The sequence below is a fragment of the Oncorhynchus kisutch genome, linkage group LG27, assembly GCF_002021735.2.
Source record: "Oncorhynchus kisutch isolate 150728-3 linkage group LG27, Okis_V2, whole genome shotgun sequence".
NCBI classification, from domain to species: Eukaryota; Metazoa; Chordata; class Actinopteri; order Salmoniformes; family Salmonidae; genus Oncorhynchus; species Oncorhynchus kisutch.
This window is the reverse complement of record NC_034200.2, coordinates 43,490,618-43,516,306: the sequence shown is the minus strand read 5'-3', so window position 1 is coordinate 43,516,306 and position 25,689 is coordinate 43,490,618. Positions and strand designations below refer to the sequence as shown.

Sequence of the window (25,689 nt, the reverse complement as noted above, 5' to 3'; positions counted from 1 at the left end):
CATTGTGTTTCTCTCCGTGGCCCATGCACATTTAGATAATAAAGCATTTGACCTTTCCATTGTGTTAATGACGGAGTATTGGTTGATTTCTAAGTTTTTTTTTGTAAAATCTTTTTCAAGATGATTGACGATAAAAGTGTCGTCCAACCCGTCAGGTATCTCACTGCTCCCTCATATGTCGTGTTGAGAAATCTGCAGACAGACGGATTAAAAAGTACATTTACGTTGTAATACTTCTGACAGCCAACTGTTGGACTTTCTAACATTCCCAGGAGGCATGGATTATTGAGTTAGTTTCAACTTTCTAACTCCGCCCATAACTTTATGACATCATAACATTCCCAGGAGGTATGGATTATTGAGTTAGTTTCAACTTTCGAACTCCGCCCATAACTTTATGACATCATAACATTCCCAGGAGGCATGGATTATTGAGTTAGTTTCAACTTTCTAACTCCGCCCATAACTTTATGACATCATAACATTCCCAGGAGGTATGGATTATTGAGTTAGTTTCAACTTTCTAACTCCGCCCATAACTTTATGACATCATAACATTCCCATAAGGCATGGATTATTGAGTTAGTTTCAACTTTCTAACTCCGCCCATAACTTTATGACATCATAACATTCCCAGAAGGCCTGGATTATTGAGTCATTGTTAGTTTTACACTTAATACATGACTCTGCCGTTGTGCTACTAGAATTTGTGTCACTTGTATAATGAATTCTATACATTAGTTGATACTGGAAAAATACTGCGTAGATTTTCGTTAACTGTAATTTAGTTAGTTATGTTCCAACAGTCCCTCCATCTTGTGACAATATCAATTCTTTGTAAGTCTTGGTTCCAGGAGTTTATATCAAATCAAATCAAATCGTATTAGTCACATGCGCCGAGAACAACAGGTGAAATGCTTACTTACGAGCCCCTAACCAAGAGTGCAGTTTTTTTTTAAATACGGATAAATAACAAGAGATAAAAGTAACAAGTAATTAAAGAGCAGCAGTAAAAAATAACTAAATATACAGGGGGAGAGTCAATGTGCAGGAGCACCTGTTAGGTGAGGTAGTATGTACATGTAGGTAGAGGTATTAAAGTGACTATGCATAGATAATAACAGAAAGTGGCAGTGGTGTGGAGAGGGGGGGGGGGGCGGCAATGCAAATAGTCCAGGTAGCCATTTAACTATATGTTCAGGAGTCTTATGGCTTGGGGATCAGAAGCTGTTTAGAAGACTCTTGGACCTAGAGTTGGCACTCCGGTACCGCTTGCCATGAGGTAGCAAAGAGAACAGTCTAAGACTAGGGTGGCTGGAGTCTTTGACCATTTTTAGGGCCTTCCCCTGACACCGCCTGGTATAGAGGTCCTGGATGGCAGGAAGATTGGCCCCAGTGATGTACTGGGCCATACGCACTACATCCTGTAGTGTCTTGCGGTTGGAGGCTGAGCAGTTGCCATACCAGGGAGTGATGCAACCAATGCCTTGTGGATATTGACCTGTCTAAAGGTCCGGAGAGCGTGATCACACTGTCTTCCGCTACAGCTGGTGCTCTCATGCACGTTTCAGTGTTATTTGCCTCAAAGCGAGCATAGCAGTAGTTTAGCTCGTCTAGTAGGCTCGTGTCACAAGGCAGCTCTTGGCTGTGCTTCTGTTTGTAGTCTATAGTGGTTTGCAAGCCCTGCCACATCCGACGAGCGTCAGAGCCGGTGTAGTATGACTTGATCTTAGTCCTGAATTGATGCTTTGCCTGTTTGATGGTTTGTTAGAGGGCATAGCGGGATTTCTTTTAAGCTTCCGGGTTAGAGTCCCACTCCTTGAAAGCGGCAGCTCTACCCTTTAGCTCAGTGCGGATGTTGCCTGTAATCCATGGCTTCTGGTTGGGTTATATACGTACGGTCACTGTAGGGACGACGTCCTCAATGCACTTATTGATGAAGCCAGTGACTGATGTGGTGTATTCCCCAATGTCATCGGAAGAATCCCGGAACATATTCCAGTCTGTGCTAGCAAAACAGTCCTGTAGTTTAGCATCTGCTTCATCTGACAACTTTTTTTATTGATCTAGTCACTGGTGATTCCTGCTTTAGTTTTTGATTGTCAGCAGGAATCAGGAGGATGGAATTATGATCAGATTTGCCAAATGGATGGCAAGGGAAAGCTTTGTACGCATCTCTGTGTGTGGTGTAAAGGTGGTCTAGAGATTTGAACACATCTCTGTGTGTGGTGTAAAGGTGGTCTAGAGGTTTGAACACATCTCTGTGTGTGGTGTAAAGGTGGTCTAGAGGTTTGAACACATCTCTGTGTGTGGTGTAAAGGTGGTCTAGAGGTTTGAACACATCTCTGTGTGTGGTGTAAAGGTGGTCTAGAGGTTTGAACACATCTCTGTGTGTGGTGTAAAGGTGGTCTAGAGGTTTGAACACATCTCTGTGTGTGGTGTAAAGGTGGTCTAGAGGTTTGAACATATCTCTGTGTGTGGTGTAAAGGTGGTCCAGAGTTATTTTCCCTCTGGTTGCACATTTAACATGCTGATAGAAATTTGGTAAAACAGATTTAAGTTTCCCTGCATTAAAGTCCCCGGCTACTAGGAGCGTTGCCTCTGGGTGAGCGTTTTCTTGTTTGCTTATGGCGGAATAAAGCTCATTCAATGCTGTCTTAGTGCCAGCCTCTGACTGTGGTGTTATGTAAACAGCTACAAAGAATACAGATGAAAACTGTTCTATATTGTTATAGTGTTCTATATTGTTATAGTGTTCTATAGTGTTATAGTGTTCTATAGTGTTATAGTGTTATAGTGTTATAGTGTTCTATATTGTTATAGTGTTCTATATTGTTATAGTGTTCTATATTGTTATAGTGTTCTATATTGTTATAGTGTTATAGTGTTATAGTGTTATAGTGTTATAGTGTTCTATAGTGTTATAGTGTTATTGTTATAGTGTTCTATATTGTTATAGTGTTCTATATTGTTATAGTGTTATAGTGTTATAGTGTTATAGTGTTCTATAGTGTTATAGTGTTATATTGTTATAGTGTTATAGTGTTATAGTGTTATAGTGTTCTATAGTGTTATAGTGTTATATTGTTATAGTGTTCTATATTGTTATAGTGTTCTATAGTGTTATAGTGTTATAGTGTTATAGTGTTCTATATTGTTATAGTGTTATATTGTTATAGTGTTCTATATTGTTATAGTGTTATAGTGTTATAGTGTTATAGTGTTCTATAGTGTTATAGTGTTATATTGTTATAGTGTTATAGTGTTATAGTGTTATAGTGTTCTATAGTGTTATAGTGTTATATTGTTATAGTGTTCTATATTGTTATAGTGTTCTATAGTGTTATAGTGTTATAGTGTTATAGTGTTCTATATTGTTATAGTGTTATATTGTTATAGTGTTCTATATTGTTATAGTGTTCTATATTGTTATAGTGTTATAGTGTTATAGTGTTATAGTGTTCTATAGTGTTATAGTGTTATAGTGTTCTATAGTGTTATAGTGTTATATTGTTATAGTGTTCTATATTGTTATAGTGTTCTATATTGTTATAGTGTTATAGTGTTATAGTGTTATAGTGTTATATATTGTTATAGTGTTCTATATTGTTATAGTGTTATATTGTTATAGTGTTCTATATTGTTATAGTGTTCTATATTGTTATAGTGTTCTATATTGTTATAGTGTTATAGTGTTATAGTGTTATAGTGTTCTATAGTGTTATAGTGTTCTATAGTGTTATAGTGTTCTATAGTGTTATAGTGTTCTATAGTGTTATAGTGTTCTATAGTGTTATAGTGTTATAGTGTTCTATATTGTTATAGTGTTATAGTGTTATAGTGTTCTATAGTGTTATAGTGTTCTATAGTGTTATAGTGTTCTATAGTGTTATAGTGTTCTATAGTGTTATAGTGTTATAGTGTTCTATATTGTTATAGTGTTATAGTGTTATACTGTTCTATAGTGTTATAGTGTTCTATAGTGTTATAATGTTCTATAGTGTTATAGTGTTCTATATTGTTATAGTGTTCTATATTGTTATAGTGTTCTATAGTGTTATAGTGTTCTATAGTGTTATAGTGTTCTATAGTGTTATAGTGTTATAGTGTTCTATAGTGTTATAGTGTTATAGTGTTATAGTGTTCTATATTGTTATAGTGTTATAGTGTTATAGTGTTCTATATTGTTATAGTGTTCTATATTGTTATAGTGTTCTATATTGTTATAGTGTTCTATATTGTTATAGTGTTCTATATTGTTATAGTGTTATAGTGTTCTATATTGTTATAGTGTTATAGTGTTCTATATTGTTATAGTGTTATAGTGTTCTATATTGTTATAGTGTTATAGTGTTCTATATTGTTATAGTGTTCTATATTGTTATAGTGTTCTATATTGTTATAGTGTTCTAGTGTTCTATATTGTTGTCGTGTTCTATATTATTATAGTGTTCTATATTGTTATAGTGTTCTAGTGTTCTATATTGTTGTCGTGTTCTATATTATTATAGTGTTCTATATTGTTATAGTGTTATAGTGTTCTATATTGTTATAGTGTTATAGTGTTATAGTGTTCTATATTGTTATAGTGTTCTAGTGTTCTATATTGTTATAGTGTTCTATATTATTATAGTGTTCTATATTGTTATAGTGTTCTATATTCTTAGTGTTCCATATTGTTATAGTGTTATAGTGTTCTATATTGTTATAGTGTTATAGTGTTATAGTGTTCTATAGTGTTATAGTGTTCTATAGTGTTATAGTGTTCTATAGTGTTATAGTGTTCTATAGTGTTATAGTGTTCTATAGTGTTATAGTGTTATAGTGTTCTATATTGTTATAGTGTTATAGTGTTATAGTGTTCTATAGTGTTATAGTGTTCTATAGTGTTATAATGTTCTATAGTGTTATAGTGTTCTATATTGTTATAGTGTTCTATATTGTTATAGTGTTCTATAGTGTTATAGTGTTCTATAGTGTTATAGTGTTCTATAGTGTTATAGTGTTATAGTGTTCTATAGTGTTATAGTGTTATAGTGTTATAGTGTTCTATATTGTTATAGTGTTATAGTGTTATAGTGTTCTATATTGTTATAGTGTTCTATATTGTTATAGTGTTCTATATTGTTATAGTGTTCTATATTGTTATAGTGTTCTATATTGTTATAGTGTTATAGTGTTCTATATTGTTATAGTGTTATAGTGTTCTATATTGTTATAGTGTTATAGTGTTCTATATTGTTATAGTGTTATAGTGTTCTATATTGTTATAGTGTTCTATATTGTTATAGTGTTCTATATTGTTATAGTGTTCTAGTGTTCTATATTGTTGTCGTGTTCTATATTATTATAGTGTTCTATATTGTTATAGTGTTCTAGTGTTCTATATTGTTGTCGTGTTCTATATTATTATAGTGTTCTATATTGTTATAGTGTTATAGTGTTCTATATTGTTATAGTGTTATAGTGTTATAGTGTTCTATATTGTTATAGTGTTCTAGTGTTCTATATTGTTATAGTGTTCTATATTATTATAGTGTTCTATATTGTTATAGTGTTCTATATTCTTAGTGTTCCATATTGTTATAGTGTTATAGTGTTCTATATTGTTATATATTGTTATAGTGTTCTATATTGTTATAGTGTTCTATATTGTTATAGTGTTCTATATTGTTATAGTGTTATAGTGTTCTATAATGTTGTAGTGTTCTATATTGTTATAGTGTTCTATATTGTTATAGTGTTATAGTGTTCTATATTGTTATAGTGTTCTATATATAGAGAGAGAGAGAGAGAGAGAGAGAGAGAGAGAGAGAGGAAGGTTGGTGGACAGGGAGAGGGAGAGAGAGAGAGAGAGAGAGAGAGAGAGAGAGAGAGAGAGAGAGAGGGGAAGGTTGGTGGACAGGAAGTGAGAGAGGGAGGAAGGTTGGTGGACAGGGAGTGAGAGGGGGAGGTTGGTGGACAGGGAGAGAGAGGGGGAGGGAGGTTGACAGGGAGAGAGAGAGAGGGAGATTGGTGAAAAAAGGAGAGAGAGGGAGGGAAGTTGGTGGACAGGGAGTGAGAGAGAGAGGGAAGTTGGTGGACAGGGAGTGAGAGAGAGAGGGAGGTTGGTGGACAGGGAGTGAGAGAGAGAGGGAGGTTGGTGGACAGGGAGTGAAAGGGGGAGGGAGGTGGACAGGGAGTGAGAGGGGGAGGGAGGTGGACAGGGAGTGAGAGGGGGAGGGAGGTGGACAGGTAGAGAGAGGGGGAGGGAGGTGGACAGGTAGAGAGAGGGGGAGGTTGGTGGACAGGGAGTGAGAGGGGGAGGTTGGTGGACAGGGAGAGAGAGGGGGAGGTTGTGTTTTCCTTTATCCAGGAATACAGAATACACTGCCCTCCCTGTACCGTCTGTTCTGTCTGTCTGTCTGTCTGCTTGTCTGCTTGTCTATCTGCCTGTCGATCAGCCCAGCCCAGCATTCCCCCCTGCATACCAATGTTTTCCTCCTCTTACACAACGCTTGGAAAATAATCCGATAAACGGACCAGGACCCGATCAGCCAATGAAAAGGTGGGAGTGCCATTTTAAGCATTTTGATTGGCTCCTTTGGCAGTAAGCATGTGGATTCAACACCGAACCTGGTATTAGGGGTGTGGCCAGAGCACAGGCTCAGTGTACTTGTCCAATTGCTGAAGCCCTACTGTTGTCAGTGTCTGTCTCACCTCTCCCCTCTAGCCTTGGAGGATAGGCAGATCAGATAAGCAGACTGGCTGGATCTCTCTCTCGCACTCTCTCTCTCTCTCGCACTCAAACAGATCTATCTAAAGTACGTCTGTCTGTCTATCAACGATGGTGGTCCCTGGCTCTCAACACGCAGAGGACAAGATGTATCATCCTCCGGAGGGTCTGCAGAAGGATGCTCATGTTCCTGACTTCAGATGTTATCTGGAACTTTACAAGAAGTCTATTGAGGAGCCGGACGGTAGGTTAAGAAGGAAGTAGACATTAGGTTAAGAAGGAAGTAAGACGGTAGGTTAAGAAGGAAGTAGACAGTAGGTTAAGAAGGAAGTAAGACGGTAGGCTAATAAGGAAGTAAGACGGTAGGTTAAGAAGGAAGTAGACAGTAGGTTAAGAAGGAAGTAGACAGTAGGTTAAGAAGGAAGTAGACAGTAGGTTAAGAAGGAAGTAGACCGTAGGTTAATAAGGAAGTAGACAGTAGGTTAAGAAGGAAGTAGACAGTAGGTTAAGAAGGAAGTAGACAGTAGGTTAAGAAGGAAGTAGACCGTAGGTTAATAAGGAAGTAGACCGTAGGTTAATAACTAAGTAAGACAGTAGGTTAAGGAAGGATGTTAGCCGTGCGTGTGCCTGTTGCTAGCCGAATAACTCTAACTTTGTGTGTGTATGTCCTATGCACATGACTCATCTGCAATAGCTTGGTTGTGTGTGTGTGTGTGTGCGCGCGTGTGTGTGTGTATATATGTGTGTATATATATGTGTGTGTATATGTGGGTGTTCTCCAAACAACATCTAAATGTTATTTTTTTTCTTGGGCAGTATTCTGGAAAGAGGTTGCTAGTGATTTCTATTGGAAGAAACCTCCTACGGGTCAGATTCTGCAGTATAACTTCGACGTGACCAAAGGGAATATCTATGTGAAATGCATGGAGGGAGCCACAACTAACATGTGTTACAACGTTCTGGACAGGAACGTGAACGACAAGAACCTTGGTGAACGAGTGGCATTCTACTGGTAAGACAAAATAACAGTTATTGTTGTATCTACTCTTATCTTGGTCAGGACATTTATTGTAAAAGACAATGTGTCCCTCAATAACTTACCTGATTTAATAAATTAAAAAAGAAGGCAACAATTATACTCATTGAAAAAAGAAAGCAGTGAGCCAGTGAGCCAGTGAGCCAATACACAGTGAACTGCACTTAACCACAGTGAACTGCACTTAACCACTGTGAACTGTACTTACCCACAGTGAACTGCACTTAACCACTGTGAACTGCACTTATCCACTGTGAACTGCACTTAACCATTGTGAACTGCACTTAACCACTGTGAACTGCACTTACCCACAGTGAACTGCACTTACCCACTATGAACTGCACTTAACTACTGTGAACTGCACTTAACCACAGTGAACTGCACTTAACTACTGAGATCTGCACTTACCCACAGTGAACTGTACTTACCCACAGTGAACTGCACTTAACTACTGTGAACGGCACTTACCCACTGTGAACTGCATTTAACCACAGTGAACTGCACTTAACCACTGTGAACTGCACTTACCCACAGTGAACTGCACTTACCCACAGTGAACTGCACTTAACCACTGTGAACTGCACTTACCCAAAGTGAACTGCACTTAACCACAGTGAACTGCACTTAACCACAGTGAACTGCACTTAACCACTGTGAACTGCACTTAACCACAGTGAACTGCACTTTCCCACAGTGAACTGCACTTAACCACTGTGAACTGCACTTAACCACCCTGAACTGCACTGTTGGTTAAGGTCTTGTCAGTAAGCATTTCACTTGTCAACCCGTGAAGATTAAACTTCACAGACCTGTTTCTCACAGAGCCAGGGCTGAGGTGGGGGATCAACTGTATACTGATAGTGGGCAGGAAACGAACACACAACACCTTGAGGGTTTCAGAAGATAAGGTGTTTGAAATGTAAACAACACTGAGTCAGAAATGTACACTGAGTTTACAAAACATTAGGAACACCTTCCTAATATTGAGTTGCGCCCCCAGTTTGCCTTCAGAACAGCCTCAATTCGTCGGGGCATAGACTCTACAAGGCTTTTGAAATGCTTCCCACAGTTGTGTTAATTTGGCTGGATGTCTTTTTGGGTGGTGGACCATTCTTGATACACACGGGAAACTGTTGTGTAGGAAAACTCAGCAGCGTTGCAGTTGTTGACACCCTCAAAACGGTGCTCCTGGCACCTACTACCATAGCCTGTTCAAAGGCACTTAAATCTGTTGTCTTGCCCATTCACTCTCTGAACGACACACATACACAAGCCATGTCTAAAATGGTCTCAAAGCTTAAAAGTCCTTCTTTAACCAATTTCCTTCCCTTCATCTGTACTGATTTGATGCCTGCTGGATTCACCTGGTTAACAAGTGACATCAATAAGGATCATAGCTTTCACCTGGATTCACCTGGTTAACAAGTGACATCAATAAGGGATCATAGCTTTCACCTGGATTCACCTGGTTAACAAGTGACATCAATAAGGGATCATAGCTTTCACCTGGATTCACCTGGTTAACAAGTGACATCAATAAGGATCATATCTTTCACCTGAATTCACCTGGTCAGTCTGTCATGGAACGAGCAGGTGTTCCTAATGTTTTGTCAACTTAGTGATGTCTCAGGTGGGGTTGCTGTCAAAATCTTATCAGTTGTGTATATATATATATATGTGTGTGTGTGTGTGTGTGTGTGTGTGTGTGTGTGTGTGTGTGTGTGTGTGTGTGTGTGTGTGTGTGTGTGTGTGTGTGTGTGTGTGTGTGTGTGTGTGTGTGTGTGTCTATATCTATATATATGTGTGTGTGTTATTGTATCATCATTCAGTTTCATTTTAAAAAGTCAACATTTCCAAGAGGTTATTCTCACCCACATACAACAACAGCGATAGTTTTCTTAAAAGTTGTCACCTGCATGACAGTGGAGATGAAATGGTCATTTAATTGTGAAGTACCACAAATCACGTCCTCCTCAATTGATGGTTAATTTATGCAGGAAGTGATCACCCACAGAGTGAGATATGAACACTTCGTGCTAAACACCGTAATCTCTTCAAAGTCCTTTATTTGGTCTTACACAATGGTAGCTACAACGATGGCTACCTCAGTCACACACACACACACACACACACACACACACACACACACACACACACACACACACACACACACACACACACACACACACACACACACACACACACACACACACACACACACACACACACACACATATACACACACACACACACACACATATACACACACACACACACACATATACACACACACACACACACACACACATATACACACACACACACACACACACACACACACACACACACACACACACACACATATATACACACACACACACACACACACACATATATACACACACACACACACACACACATATACACACACACACACACACACACACACACACATATACATATACACACACACACACATATACACACACACACACACACACACACATAGACACACACACACACACATATAGACACACATACACACACACACACATGTAGACACACATATAGACACTGATCCTGTGGTTAGGTAGTAGAGAGCTTTAACATAAACATTACTCCCAGCGACAAAAAGGTTTAATTGAAGATTGATAGGACCTAGAGAGAATGGTACAATTCCTTGAAATGAAATCAACCTCACGGAAATCAACCTTATGTGTGTGACACATTACCTGGGGTGGCAGGTAGCCTAGTGGTTAGAGCGTATGGACGGCAGGGTAGCCTAGTGGTTAGAGCGTTGGACTAGTAATCGGAAGGTTGCAAGATTGAACCCCCGAGCTGACAAGGTGAAACTCTGTCGTTCTGCCCCTGAACAGGCAGTTAACCCACTGTTCCTAGGCCGTCATTGAAAATAAGAATTTGTTCTTAACTGACTTGCCTAGCTAAATAAAATATATATTTTTTAAATTAGATGGCATAGTAACAACCTAGCAACAACAGTACATAGCTGTGTTATGATAAGTCTGACATACCTGTCACTTCCTGTCTGTCACTTCCTGTTAGTCACCAGCCTGTCTTGTCACTTCCTGTCTTGTCAGCTTCCTGTCTTGTCATTATCTGGATAGTTATGATATTGATTTTCTGATATTCAATTTTTTTTTTGCCATTTATAACTGATAGGTGTTTACAGTCAGCCTCTTCATCAGTCAGCCTCTTCATCAGTCAGCCTCTTCATCATGTCAGCCTCTTCATCATGTCATGTTAGGTGTTACAGTCAGCCTCTTCATCAGTCAGCCTCTTCATCATGTCATGTTAGGTGTTACAGTCAGCCTCTTCATCAGTCAGCCTCTTCATCATGTCATGTTAGGTGTTACAGTCAGCCTCTTCATCAGTCAGCCTCTTCATCATGTCAGCCTCTTCATCATGTCATGTTAGGTGTTACAGTCAGCCTCTTCATCAGTCAGCCTCTTCATCATGTCATGTTAGGTGTTTACAGTCAGCCTCTTCATCAGTCAGCCTCTTCATCATGTCATGTTAGGTGTTACAGTCAGCCTCTTCATCATGTCAGCCTCTTCATCATGTCATGTTAGGTGTTACAGTCAGCCTCTTCATCATGTCAGCCTCTTCATCATGTCATGTTAGGTGTTACAGTCAGCCTCTTCATCAGTCAGCCTCTTCATCATGTCATGTTAGGTGTTACAGTCTGCCTCTTCATCATGTCAGCCTCTTCATCATGTCATGTTAGGTGTTACAGTCAGCCTCTTCATCAGTCAGCCTCTTCATCATGTCATGTTAGGTGTTACAGTCAGCCTCTTCATCATGTCATGTTAGGTGTTACAGTCAGCCTCTTCATCATGTCATGTTAGGTGTTACAGTCAGCCTCTTCATCATGTCATGTTAGGTGTTACAGTCTGCCTCTTCATCGGTCAGCCTCTTCATCATGTCATGTTAGGTGTTACAGTCAGCCTCTTCATCAGTCAGCCTCTTCATCAGTCAGCCTCTTCATCATGTCATGTTAGGTTGTTACAGTCTGCCTCTTCATCAGTCAGCCTCTTCATCAGTCAGCCTCTTCATCATGTCAGCCTCTTCATCATGTCATGTTAGGTGTTACAGTCAGCCTCTTCATCAGTCAGCCTCTTCATCATGTCATGTTAGGTGTTACAGTCAGCCTCTTCATCAGTCAGCCTCTTCATCATGTCATGTTAGGTGTTACAGTCAGCCTCTTCATCAGTCAGCCTCTTCATCATGTCAGCCTCTTCATCATGTCATGTTAGTTGTTACAGTCCGCCTCTTCATCAGTCAGCCTCTTCATCATGTCATGTTAGGTGTTTACAGTCAGCCTCTTCATCAGTCAGCCTCTTCATCATGTCATGTTAGGTGTTACAGTCAGCCTCTTCATCATGTCAGCCTCTTCATCATGTCATGTTAGGTGTTACAGTCTGCCTCTTCATCATGTCAGCCTCTTCATCATGTCATGTTAGGTGTTACAGTCAGCCTCTTCATCAGTCAGCCTCTTCATCATGTCATGTTAGGTGTTACAGTCTGCCTCTTCATCATGTCAGCCTCTTCATCATGTCATGTTAGGTGTTACAGTCAGCCTCTTCATCAGTCAGCCTCTTCATCATGTCATGTTAGGTGTTTACAGTCAGCCTCTTCATCAGTCAGCCTCTTCATCATGTCATGTTAGGTGTTACAGTCAGCCTCTTCATCATGTCAGCCTCTTCATCATGCCATGTTAGGTGTTACAGTCTGCCTCTTCATCATGTCAGCCTCTTCATCATGTCATGTTAGGTGTTACAGTCAGCCTCTTCATCAGTCAGCCTCTTCATCATGTCATGTTAGGTGTTACAGTCTGCCTCTTCATCATGTCAGCCTCTTCATCATGTCATGTTAGGTGTTACAGTCAGCCTCTTCATCAGTCAGCCTCTTCATCATGTCATGTTAGGTGTTACAGTCAGCCTCTTCATCATGTCATGTTAGGTGTTACAGTCTGCCTCTTCATCAGTCAGCCTCTTCATCATGTCATGTTAGGTGTTACAGTCAGCCTCTTCATCAGTCAGCCTCTTCATCAGTCAGCCTCTTCATCATGTCATGTTAGGTTGTTACAGTCTGCCTCTTCATCAGTCAGCCTCTTCATCAGTCAGCCTCTTCATCATGTCAGCCTCTTCATCATGTCATGTTAGGTGTTACAGTCAGCCTCTTCATCAGTCAGCCTCTTCATCATGTCATGTTAGGTGTTACAGTCAGCCTCTTCATCATGTCATGTTAGGTGTTACAGTCAGCCTCTTCATCAGTCAGCCTCTTCATCATGTCATGTTAGGTGTTACAGTCTGCCTCTTCATCAGTCAGCCTCTTCATCATGTCATGTTAGGTGTTACAGTCAGCCTCTTCATCAGTCAGCCTCTTCATCAGTCATCCTCTTCATCATGTCATGTTAGGTTGTTACAGTCTGCCTCTTCATCAGTCAGCCTCTTCATCAGTCAGCCTCTTCATCATGTCAGCCTCTTCATCATGTCATGTTAGGTGTTACAGTCAGCCTCTTCATCAGTCAGCCTCTTCATCATGTCATGTTAGGTGTTACAGTCAGCCTCTTCATCAGTCAGCCTCTTCATCATGTCATGTTAGGTGTTACAGTCAGCCTCTTCATCAGTCAGCCTCTTCATCATGTCAGCCTCTTCATCATGTCATGTTAGTTGTTACAGTCAGCCTCTTCATCAGTCAGCCTCTTCATCATGTCATGTTAGGTGTTTACAGTCAGCCTCTTCATCAGTCAGCCTCTTCATCATGTCATGTTAGGTGTTACAGTCAGCCTCTTCATCATGTCAGCCTCTTCATCATGTCATGTTAGGTGTTACAGTCTGCCTCTTCATCATGTCAGCCTCTTCATCATGTCATGTTAGGTGTTACAGTCAGCCTCTTCATCAGTCAGCCTCTTCATCATGTCATGTTAGGTGTTACAGTCTGCCTCTTCATCATGTCAGCCACTTCATCATGTCATGTTAGGTGTTACAGTCAGCCTCTTCATCAGTCAGCCTCTTCATCATGTCATGTTAGGTGTTTACAGTCAGCCTCTTCATCAGTCAGCCTCTTCATCATGTCATGTTAGGTGTTACAGTCAGCCTCTTCATCATGTCAGCCTCTTCATCATGTCATGTTAGGTGTTACAGTCTGCCTCTTCATCATGTCAGCCTCTTCATCATGTCAGCCTCTTCATCATGTCATGTTAGGTGTTACAGTCAGCCTCTTCATCAGTCAGCCTCTTCATCATGTCATGTTAGGTGTTACAGTCTGCCTCTTCATCATGTCAGCCTCTTCATCATGTCATGTTAGGTGTTACAGTCAGCCTCTTCATCAGTCAGCCTCTTCATCATGTCATGTTAGGTGTTACAGTCAGCCTCTTCATCATGTCATGTTAGGTGTTACAGTCAGCCTCTTCATCATGTCATGTTAGGTGTTACAGTCAGCCTCTTCATCATGTCATGTTAGGTGTTACAGTCTGCCTCTTCATCAGTCATCCTCTTCATCATGTCATGTTAGGTGTTACAGTCAGCCTCTTCATCAGTCAGCCTCTTCATCAGTCAGCCTCTTCATCATGTCATGTTAGGTTGTTACAGTCTGCCTCTTCATCAGTCAGCCTCTTCATCAGTCAGCCTCTTCATCATGTCAGCCTCTTCATCATGTCATGTTAGGTGTTACAGTCAGCCTCTTCATCAGTCAGCCTCTTCATCATGTCATGTTAGGTGTTACAGTCAGCCTCTTCATCAGTCTGCCTCTTCATCATGTCAGCCTCTTCATCATGTCATGTTAGGTGTTACAGTCAGCCTCTTCATCAGTCAGCCTCTTCATCATGTCATGTTAGGTGTTACAGTCTGCCTCTTCATCATGTCAGCCTCTTCATCATGTCATGTTAGGTGTTACAGTCAGCCTCTTCATCAGTCAGCCTCTTCATCATGTCATGTTAGGTGTTACAGTCAGCCTCTTCATCATGTCATGTTAGGTGTTACAGTCAGCCTCTTCATCATGTCATGTTAGGTGTTACAGTCAGCCTCTTCATCATGTCATGTTAGGTGTTACAGTCTGCCTCTTCATCAGTCAGCCTCTTCATCATGTCATGTTAGGTGTTACAGTCAGCCTCTTCATCAGTCAGCCTCTTCATCAGTCAGCCTCTTCATCATGTCATGTTAGGTTGTTACAGTCTGCCTCTTCATCAGTCAGCCTCTTCATCAGTCAGCCTCTTCATCATGTCAGCCTCTTCATCATGTCATGTTAGGTGTTACAGTCAGCCTCTTCATCAGTCAGCCTCTTCATCATGTCATGTTAGGTGTTACAGTCAGCCTCTTCATCAGTCAGCCTCTTCATCATGTCATGTTAGGTGTTACAGTCAGCCTCTTCATCAGTCAGCCTCTTCATCATGTCAGCCTCTTCATCATGTCATGTTAGTTGTTACAGTCAGCCTCTTCATCAGTCAGCCTCTTCATCATGTCATGTTAGGTGTTTACAGTCAGCCTCTTCATCAGTCAGCCTCTTCATCATGTCATGTTAGGTGTTACAGTCAGCCTCTTCATCATGTCAGCCTCTTCATCATGTCATGTTAGGTGTTACAGTCTGCCTCTTCATCATGTCAGCCTCTTCATCATGTCATGTTAGGTGTTACAGTCAGCCTCTTCATCAGTCAGCCTCTTCATCATGTCATGTTAGGTGTTACAGTCTGCCTCTTCATCATGTCAGCCTCTTCATCATGTCATGTTAGGTGTTACAGTCAGCCTCTTCATCAGTCAGCCTCTTCATCATGTCATGTTAGGTGTTTACAGTCAGCCTCTTCATCAGTCAGCCTCTTCATCATGTCATGTTAGGTGTTACAGTCAGCCTCTTCATCATGTCAGCCTCTTCATCATGTCATGTTAGGTGTTACAGTCTGCCTCTTCATCATGTCAGCCCCTTCATCATGTCATGTTAGGTGTTACAGTCAGCCTCTTCATCAGTCAGCCTCTTCATCATGTCATGTTAGGTGTTACATTCTGCCTCTTCATCATGTCAGCCTCTTCATCATGTCATGTTAGGTGTTACAGTCAGCCTCTTCATCAGTCAGCCTCTTCATCATGTCATGTTAGGTGTTACAGTCAGCCTCTTCATCATGTCATGTTAGGTGTTACAGTCAGCCTCTTCATCATGTCATGTTAGGTGTTACAGTCAGCCTCTTCATCATGTCATGTTAGGTGTTACAGTCTGCCTCTTCATCAGTCAGCCTCTTCATCATGTCATGTTAGGTGTTACAGTCAGCCTCTTCATCAGTCAGCCTCTTCATCATGTCATGTTAGGTGTTACAGTCTGCCTCTTCATCAGTCAGCCTCTTCATCAGTCAGCCTCTTCATCATGTCATGTTAGGTGTTACAGTCAGCCTCTTCATCAGTCAGCCTCTTCATCAGTCAGCCTCTTCATCATGTCTGTCTGTCTGTCTGTCTGTCTGCCTGTCTGTCTGTCTGCCTGTTGATTGGAAACAACAGAATGTGTTGCAATATTTTGATTGGGTTAACATAGGGGGTAAGGTAGCCTAACCGAAAGGTCTTTGTTTCAAATCCCCGAGCCAGGAGAAAAAAATGCTGATGTGCCCTTGAGCAAGGCACTTAACCCTAGTTGCTCTGGATAAGATAGTCTGCTAAAAGTAAGTGTGAAGACTGGAAATCAGTGAAATGACTGTATCAAACTGACTATGAGCCCACATGCATCTCAGGTCAGCTCACTAATACAACCCTTTCTGTTACAGATGTCGTATGAACTAAATGGTCCAATCAGAACGAACCTATTTGGATGATTTACATAATAATGTTTCATGTCTGTTCTCTAGGGAGGGGAACTCACCTGATCACCACATGGCCATCACCTACAGTCAGCTGCTGGGACAGGTGTGCAGGTGTGCCAATGTTCTGAAGCAGATGGGTAAGACCAAACTTTTCCACCTTCCCTCTCTAAAGATGTGTATTACAGTAATAAGTGCCAAAAACACACACACACCATTTGACATGAGTTTTGGATACTCAGATTCCATAATATTTCTTCCACCTTTTTGTCTTCTGGCGTGTGTGTTACAGGAGTGAGGAAGGGAGACAGGGTGGCCATCTACCTCCCTATGATTCCAGAGCTGGTGTACACCATGCTGGCCTGCACCAGGATAGGAGCTGTCCACTCCATCGTGGTCAGTGCAGGGATTGACATTAAGGGTTGCCCTATTGCCTAGGGGGGGGGGGGGGGGGGGAGTCAGGAAGTCAGGAAGTCAAATCAGCAGACAACTGTTCTGTAAACACTGGCCACAGAGTCTATCAGGAAGTCAAATCAGCAGACAACTGTTCTGTAAACACTGGCCACAGAGTCTATCAGGAAGTCAAATCAGCAGACAACTGTTCTGTAAACACTGGCAAAAGAGTCTATCAGGAAGTCAAATCAGCAGACAACTGTTCTGTAAACACTGGCCACAGAGTCTATCAGGAAGTCAAATCAGCAGACAACTGTTCTGTAAACACTGGCCACAGAGTCTATCAGGAAGTCAAATCAGCAGACAACTGTTCTGTAAACACTGGCAAAAGAGTCTATCAGGAAGTCAAATCAGCAGACAACTGTTCTGTAAACACTGGCCACAGAGTCTATCAGGAAGTCAAATCAGCAGACAACTGTTCTGTAAACACTGGCCACAGAGTCTATCAGGAAGTCAAATCAGCAGACAACTGTTCTGTAAACACTGGCCACAGAGTCTATCAGGAAGTCAAATCAGCAGACAACTGTTCTGTAAACACTGGCAAAAGAGTCTATCAGGAAGTCAAATCAGCAGACAACTGTTCTGTAAACACTGGCCACAGAGTCTATCAGGAAGTCAAATCAGCAGACAACTGTTCTGTAAACACTGGCAAAAGAGTCTATCAGGAAGTCAAATCAGCAGACAACTGTTCTGTAAACACTGGCCACAGAGTCTATCAGGAAGTCAAATCAGCAGACAACTGTTCTGTAAACACTGGCCACAGAGTCTATCAGGAAGTCAAATCAGCAGACAACTGTTCTGTAAACACTGGCCACAGAGTCTATTAGGAAGTCAAATCAGCAGACAACTGTTCTGTAAACACTGGCCACAGAGTCTATCAGGAAGTCAAATCAAAAGGCAGTGACCGTCAAGCTTCTGCAGATTCACAGTGTTCTAGAGAATCACAGTGTTAGAGAGAATCACAGTGTTCTAGAGAATCACAATGTTCTAGAGAATCACAGTGTTCTAGAGAATCACAGTGTTAGAGAGAATCACAGTGTTCGAGAGAATCACAGTGTTCGAGAGAATCACAGTGTTAGAGAGAATCACAGTGTTCGAGAGAATCACAGTGTTCTAGAGAATCACAGTGTTCTAGAGAATCACCGTGTTATAGAGATTCACAGTGTTCTAGAGAATCACAGTGTTATAGAGAATCACAGTGTTCTAGAGAATCACAGTGTTAGAGAGAATCACAGTGTTCGAGAGAATCACAGTGTTCTAGAGAATCACAGTGTTCTAGAGAATCACAGTGTTATAGAGAATCACAGTGTTAGAGAGAATCACAGTGTTCTAGAGAATCACAGTGTTCTAGAGAATCACAGTGTTAGAGAGAATCACAGTGTTCTAGAGAATCACAGTGTTCTAGAGAATCACAGTGTTAGAGAGAATCACAGTGTTCTAGAGAATCACAGTGTTAGAGAGAATCACAGTGTTGGAGAGAATCACAGTGTTCTAGAGAATCACAGTGTTCTAGAGAATCAGTGTTATAGAGAATAACAGTGTTCTAGAGAATCACAGTGTTAGAGAGAATCACAGTGTTCTAGAGAATCACAGTGTTCGAGAGAATCACAGTGTTCTAGAGAATCACAGTGTTCTAGAGAATCACTGTGTTCTAGAGAATCACAGCGTTATTGAGAATCACAGTGTTCTAGAGAATCACAGTGTTAGAGAGAATCACAGTGTTCTAGAGAATCACAGTGTTAGAGAGAATCACAGTGTTAGAGAGAATCACAGTGTTAGAGAGAATCACAGTGTTGGAGAGAATCACAGTGTTCTAGAGAATCACAGTGTTAGAGAGAATCACAGTGTTATAGAGAATCACAGTGTTCTAGAGAATCACAGTGTTAGAGAGAATCACAGTGTTATAGAGAATCACAGTGTTATAGAGAATCACAGTGTTAGAGAGAATCACAGTGTTCTAGAGAATCAAATGGTGTCCTTGTACTTCCATCAATCACTATCTACAGATATGAGTTGAATCCATAACATCGCCTCTAGTCCACTGACCATCAACCAGAGTGTTACAAACAATATGAACTTTCTTCATCTTAAACATTCCTATTACCCAAGTGAACTGAGCAGTCGTGCTGGTTGACCTTGCCCTGCTCTCCCATTGGTACTGATCTTTCTAGGTCTGTCCATATGTATAGGTGAAAGGCCAAATATGGCACTGCCTCCTGTGATGAGGTTCCTTCTACTGCCTCCTGTGATGAGGTTCCTTCTACTGCCTCCTGTGATGAGGTTCCTTCTACTGCCTCCTGTGATGAGGTTCCTTCTACTGCCTCCTGTGATGAGGTTCCTTCTACTGCCTCCTGTGATGAGGTTCCTTCTACTGCCTCCTGTGATGAGGTTCCTTCTACTGCCTCCTGTGATGAGGATCCTTCTACTGCCTCCTGTGATGAGGTTTCTTCTACTGCCTCCTGTGATGAGGTTCCTTCTACTACCTCCTGTGATGAGGTTCCTTCTACTGCCTCCTGTGATGAGGTTCCTTCTACTGCCTCCTGTGATGAGGTTCCTTCTACTGCCTCCTGTGATGAGGTTCCTTCTACTGCCTCCTGTGATGAGGTTCCTTCTACTGCCTCCTGTGATGAGGATCCTTCTACTGCCTCCTGTGATGAGGTTTCTTCTACTGCCTCCTGTGATGAGGTTCCTTCTACTGCCTCCTGTGATGAGGTTCCTTCTACTGCCTCCTGTGATGAGGATCCTTACCACTGCCTCCTGTGATGAGGTCCCTTCTACTGCCTCCTGTGATGAGGATCCTTACCACTGCCTCCTGTGATGAGGTTCCTGACCACTGCCTTCTGTGATGAGGATCCTTCTACTGCCTCCTGTGATGAGGATCATTCTACTGCCTCCTGTGTTGAGGATCCTGACCACTGTCTCCTGTGATGAGGATCCTTACCCCTGCCTCCTGTGATGAGGATCCTTACCACTGTCTCCTGTGATGAGGTTCCTTCTACTGCCTCCTGTGATGAGGTTCCTTCTACTGCCTCCTGTGATGAGGTTCCTTCTACTGCCTCCTGTGATGAGGTTCCTTCTACTGCCTCCTGTGATGAGGTTCCTTCTACTGCCTCCTGTGATGAGGTTCCTTCTACTGCCTCCTGTGATGAGGATCCTTCTACTGCCTCCTGTGATGAGGTTCCTTCTACTGCCTCCTGTGATGAGGTTCCTTCTACTGCCTCCTGTGATGAGGTTCCTTCTACTGCCTCCTGTGATGAGGATCCTTACCACTGCCTCCTGTGATGAGGTTCCTGACCACTGCCTCCTGTGATGAGGTTCCTTCTACTGCCTCCTGTGATGAGGATCCTTACCACTGCCTCCTGTGATGAGGTTCCTGACCACTGCCTTCTGTGATGAGGATCCTTCTACTGCCTCCTGTGATGAGGATCCTGACCACTGCCTCCTGTGATGAGGATCCTGACCACTGCCTCCTGTGATGAGGATCCTGACCACTGCCTCCTGTGATAAGGATCCTTCTACTGCCTACTGTGTTGATGATCCTTACCACTGCCTCCTGTGATGAGGATCCTTATACTGCCTCCTGTGATGAGGATCCTGACCACTGCCTCCTGTGACGAGGATCCTTCTACTGCCTCCTGTGATGAGGATCCTTCTACTGCCTCCTGTGATGAGGATCCTTACCACTGCCTACTGTGACGAGGATCCTTCTACTGCCTCCTGTGATGAGGATCCTTCTACTGCCTCCTGTGATGAGGATCCTTACCACTGCCTCCTGTGATGAGGATCCTGACCACTGTCTCCTGTGATAAGGATCCTTACCACTGCCTCCTGTGATGAAGATCCTTACCATTGCCTCCTGTGATGAGGATCCTTCTACTGCCTCCTGTGATTAGGATCCTTACCACCGTCACCTGTGATGAGGATCCTTCTACTGCCTCCTGTGATGAGGATCCTTCTACTGCCTCCTGTGATGAGGATCCTTCTATTGCCTCCTGTGATGAGGATCCTTACCACTGCCTCCTGTGATGAGGATCCTGACCACTGCCTCCTGTGATGAGGATCCTGACCACTGCCTCCTGTGATGAGGATCCTGACCACTGCCTCCTGTGATGAGGATCCTGACCACTGCCTCCTGTGATGAGGATCCTTCTACTGCCTCCTGTGATGAGGATCCTTCTACTGCCTCCTGTGATTAGGATCCTTACCACTGCCTCCTGTGATGAGGATCCTGACCACGGCCTCCTGTGATGAGGATCCTTCTACTTCCTCCTGTGATGAGGATCCTTACCACTGCCTCCTGTGATGAGGATTCTTCTACTGCCTCCTGTGATTAGGATCCTTACCACCGCCACCTGTGATGAGGATCCTGACCACTGCCTCCTGTGATGAGGATCCTTCTACTGCCTCCTGTGACGAGGATCCTTCTATTGCCTCCTGTAATGAGGATCCTTACCACTGCCTCCTGTGATGAGGATCCTTCTACTGCCTCCTGTGATGAGGATCTTTACCATTGCCTCATGTGATGAGGATCCTTCTACTGCCTCCTGTGATGAGGATCCTTCTACTGCCTCCTGTGATGAGTATCCTGACCACTGCCTCCTGTGATGAGGATCCTGACCACTGCCTCCTGTGACGAGGATCCTTCTACTGCCTCCTGTGATGAGGATCCTTCTACTGCCTCCTGTGATGAGGATCCTTCTACTGCCTCCTGTGATGAGGATCCTTACCACTGCCTACTGTGACGAGGATCCTTCTACTGCCTCCTGTGATGAGGATCCTTCTACTGCCTCCTGTGATGAGGATCCTTACCACTGCCTCCTGTGATGAGGATCCTGACCACTGTCTCCTGTGATGAGGATCCTTACCACTGCCTCCTGTGATGAAGATCCTTACCACTGCCTCCTGTGATGAGGATCCTTCTACTGCCTCCTGTGATTAGGATCCTTACCACCGTCACCTGTGATGAGGATCCTGACCACTGCCTCCTGTGATGAGGATCATTCTACTGCCTCCTGTGATGAGGATCCTTCTATTGCCTCCTGTGATGAGGATCCTTACCACTGCCTCCTGTGATGAGGATCCTGACCACTGCCTCCTGTGATGAGGATCCTGACCACTGCCTCCTGTGATGAGGATCCTGACCACTGCCTCCTGTGATGAGGATCCTTCTACTGTCTCTTGTGATGAGGCTTCTTCTACTGCCTCCTGTGATGAGGATCCTTCTACTGCCTCCTGTGATTAGGATCCTTACCACTGCCTCCTGTGATGAGGATCCTGACCACGGCCTCCTGTGATGAGGATCCTTCTACTGCCTCCTGTGATGAGGATCCTTACCACTGCCTCCTGTGATGAGGATTCTTCTACTGCCTCCTGTGATTAGGATCCTTACCACCGCCACCTGTGATGAGGATCCTGACCACTGCCTCCTGTGATGAGGATCCTTCTACTGCCTCCTGTGATGAGGATCCTTCTATTGCCTCCTGTAATGAGGATCCTTACCACTGCCTCCTGTGATGAGGATCCTTCTACTGCCTCCTGTGATGAGGATCTTAACCACTGCCTCATGTGATGAGGATCCTTCTACTGCCTCCTGTGATGAGGATCCTTCTACTGCCTCCTGTGATGAGTATCCTGACCACTGCCTCCTGTGATGAGGATCCTGACCACTGCCTCCTGTGATGAGGATCCTTCTACTGCCTCTTGTGATGAGGATTCTTCTACTGCCTCCTGTGATGAGGATCCTTCTACTGCCTCCTGTGATTAGGATCCTTACCACTGCCTCCTGTGATGAGGATCCTTACCACGGCCTCCTGTGATGAGGATCCTTCTACTGACTCCTGTGATGAGGATCCTTCTACTGCCTCCTGTGATGAGGATCCTTCTATTGCCTCCTGTGATGAGGATCCTTACCACTGCCTCCTGTGATGAGGATCCTTCTACTGCCTCCTGTGATGAGGATCTTTACCACTGCCTCATGTGATGAGGATCCTTCTACTGCCTCCTGTGATGAGGATCCTTCTACTGCCTCCTGTGATGAGGATCCTTCTACTGCCTCCTGTGATGAGGATCCTTGCCTGAGACTTGACCTGAAGACTAATGCCTAGGCTTTTATCTCAGCTAGCTCATGCAGTCTTGTGGTGTATTTGTATTTATTATAACCATTAGTTCCTGCCAAGGCAGCAGCTACTCTTCCTGGGGTTTATTATGGATCCCCATTAGTTCCTACCAAGGCAGCAGCTACTCTTCCTGGGGTTTATTATGGATCCCCATTAGTTCCTGCCAGGACAGCAGCTACTCTTCCTGGGGTTTATTATGGATCCCCATTAGTTCCTGTCAAGGCAGCAGCTACTCTTCCTGGGGTTTATTATGGATCCCATAAGTTCCTGCCAAGGCAGCAGCTACTCTTCCTGGGGTTTATTATGGATACCATTAGTTCCTGCTAAGGCAGCAGCTGCCCTGCCTGGGGTACAGCAAAATGAAGGTGGTTTATACAATTTCAAATCATTACAATGCATTCACAGTTCTTACAACACACACTGGCCCCTACTCCACCACTACCACATATCCACAGTACTACAGTACTAAATTCATGTGTACGTGTGTGTATAGTGTGTATGTTATCATGTGTGTGTATGCAAAGAAAAGGTATGTGAACCCTTTGGAATGACCTGGATTTCTGCATAAATTGGTCATAAAATGTGATCTGATCTTCATCTAGGTCAACACAATAGACAAACACAGTCTGCTTTAAACTAATAACACACAAACAATTATACATTTTCATGTCTTTATTGAACACACCGTGTAAACATTCACAGTGCAGGGTGGGAAAAGTATGTGAACCTTTTGGATTTAATAACTGGTTGACCCTCCTTTGGCAGTAAAAACCTCAACCAGATGTTTTCTGTAGTTGTGGATCAGACCTGCACAATGGTCAGGAGGAATTTTGGACCATTCCTCTTTACAAAACTGTTTCAGTTCAGCAATATTCTTGGTATGTCTGGTGTGAACCGCTCCCTTGAGGTCATGCCACAGCATCTCAATCGGGTTGAGGTCAGGACTGACTGGGCCACCCCAGAAGGTCAGGACTGACTGGGCCACCCCAGAAGGTCAGGACTGACTGGGCCACCCCAGAAGGTCAGAACTGACTGGGCCACCCCAGAAGGCATATTTTCTTATGTTCAAGCCATTCTGTTTTTGATTTACTTCTGTGTTTTGGGTCGTTGTCCTGTTGCATCACCAAACTTCCGTTGAGCTTCAATTGGCGGACAGATAGCCTTACATTCTCCTGAAAAATGTCTTGATGAACTTGGGAATTCATTTTTCCGTTGATAATAGCAAGCTGTCCAGGCCCTGAGGCAGCAAAGAAGCCCCAAACCCATGATGCTCCCTCCACCAGACTTTACAGTTGGGATGAGGTTTTGATGTTGGTGTGCTGTGCCTTTTTTTCTCCACACATAGTGTTGTATGTTCTTTCCAAACAACTCAACTTTAGTTTCAACTTTAGTGGAACATCCAGGTGCTCCTTTGCAAACTTCAGACGTGCAGCAATGTTTTTTTTGGACAGCAGTGGCTTCTTCCGTGGTGTCCTCCCATGAACATTCTTGTTTAGTGTTTTACGTACCGTAGACTCGTCAACAGAGATGTTAGCATCTTCCATAGATTTCTGAATGAAGACTAATAGAGTGCCATTATGGTTCACTATGTAGGGAATAGGGTTCCATTATGGTTCACTATGTAGGGAATAGGGTTCCATTATGGTTCACTATGTAGGGAATAGGGTTCCATTATGGTTCACTATGTAGGGAATAGGGTTCCATTATGGTTTACTGTGTAGGGAATAGGGTGCCATTATGGTTCACTATGTAGGGAATAGGGTTCCATTATGGTTCACTATGTAGGGAATAGGGTTCCATTATGGTTCACTATGTAGGGAATAGGGTTCCATTATGGTTCACTATGTAGGGAATAGGGTTCCATTATGGTTCACTATGTAGGGAATAGGGTGCCATTATGGTTCACTATGTAGGCCAGGGTGGGTTTAAACAGACAAACCAGGCTAGTCCTTCTCCAGCCCAGGGTAGGTTTAAATTTGGGCCAAGCACACTATAACTGTCAGCATGGGATTTGGGCCAGCATTATAGTAAGCATACAGTAATTTATAGTAAGCATACAGTAAATCGCCTGCCGAGCCAGACAGGATTTCAGTTGTAACCTTGAGACTCATGAAAAGGTTATAGTGTGTGTATAGCACTGCAGCGTCTAGATTCATAAATACCCCACATCTGGGTCGTCCCAAGGTACATTTTTAGTATGCATGCAGGGTCTGTTTCTGACCCGCTGAAATATAGCGACCGCATTTCTGTTGGATCATTGTTTTATGATACTTTGTTTAAAGTTTCATGAACGTGACATTAAATTAAAATTACAGAGATAGTTTGGTTATTGCAGTGTCAGTACCTGTATCCTGGCTCTATCCTGGCTCTATCCTGGGGTATCCTGGTTCTATCCTGGCTCTATCCTGGGGTATCCTGGCTCTATCCTGGGGTATCCTGGCTCTATCCTGGGGTATCCTGGCTCTATCCTGGGGTATCCTGTTCTCTATCCTGGGGTATCCTGTTCTCTATCCTGGGTATCCTGTTCTCTATCCTGGGGTATCCTGTTCTCTATCCTGGGGTATCCTGTTCT

At 42.9% G+C, this 25,689-nt stretch overlaps 1 protein-coding gene across 1 annotated transcript in view; it reads left to right on the top strand.

Annotated features, from left to right (window-relative positions):
• Positions 1 to 6,321: 6,321 nt before the first annotated feature.
• Positions 6,322 to 25,689, top strand: part of LOC109880792 (acetyl-coenzyme A synthetase, cytoplasmic) — an 81,566-nt gene continuing 62,198 nt past the window's right edge. The window contains exons 1-4 of the mRNA XM_031806406.1: positions 6,322 to 6,959; positions 7,532 to 7,727; positions 16,597 to 16,688; positions 16,841 to 16,944. Of these exons, the coding sequence (XP_031662266.1) occupies positions 6,827 to 6,959; positions 7,532 to 7,727; positions 16,597 to 16,688; positions 16,841 to 16,944 (525 nt within the window). The 5' untranslated portion in view covers positions 6,322 to 6,826. The remainder of the gene's footprint in view (positions 6,960 to 7,531; positions 7,728 to 16,596; positions 16,689 to 16,840; positions 16,945 to 25,689) is intronic.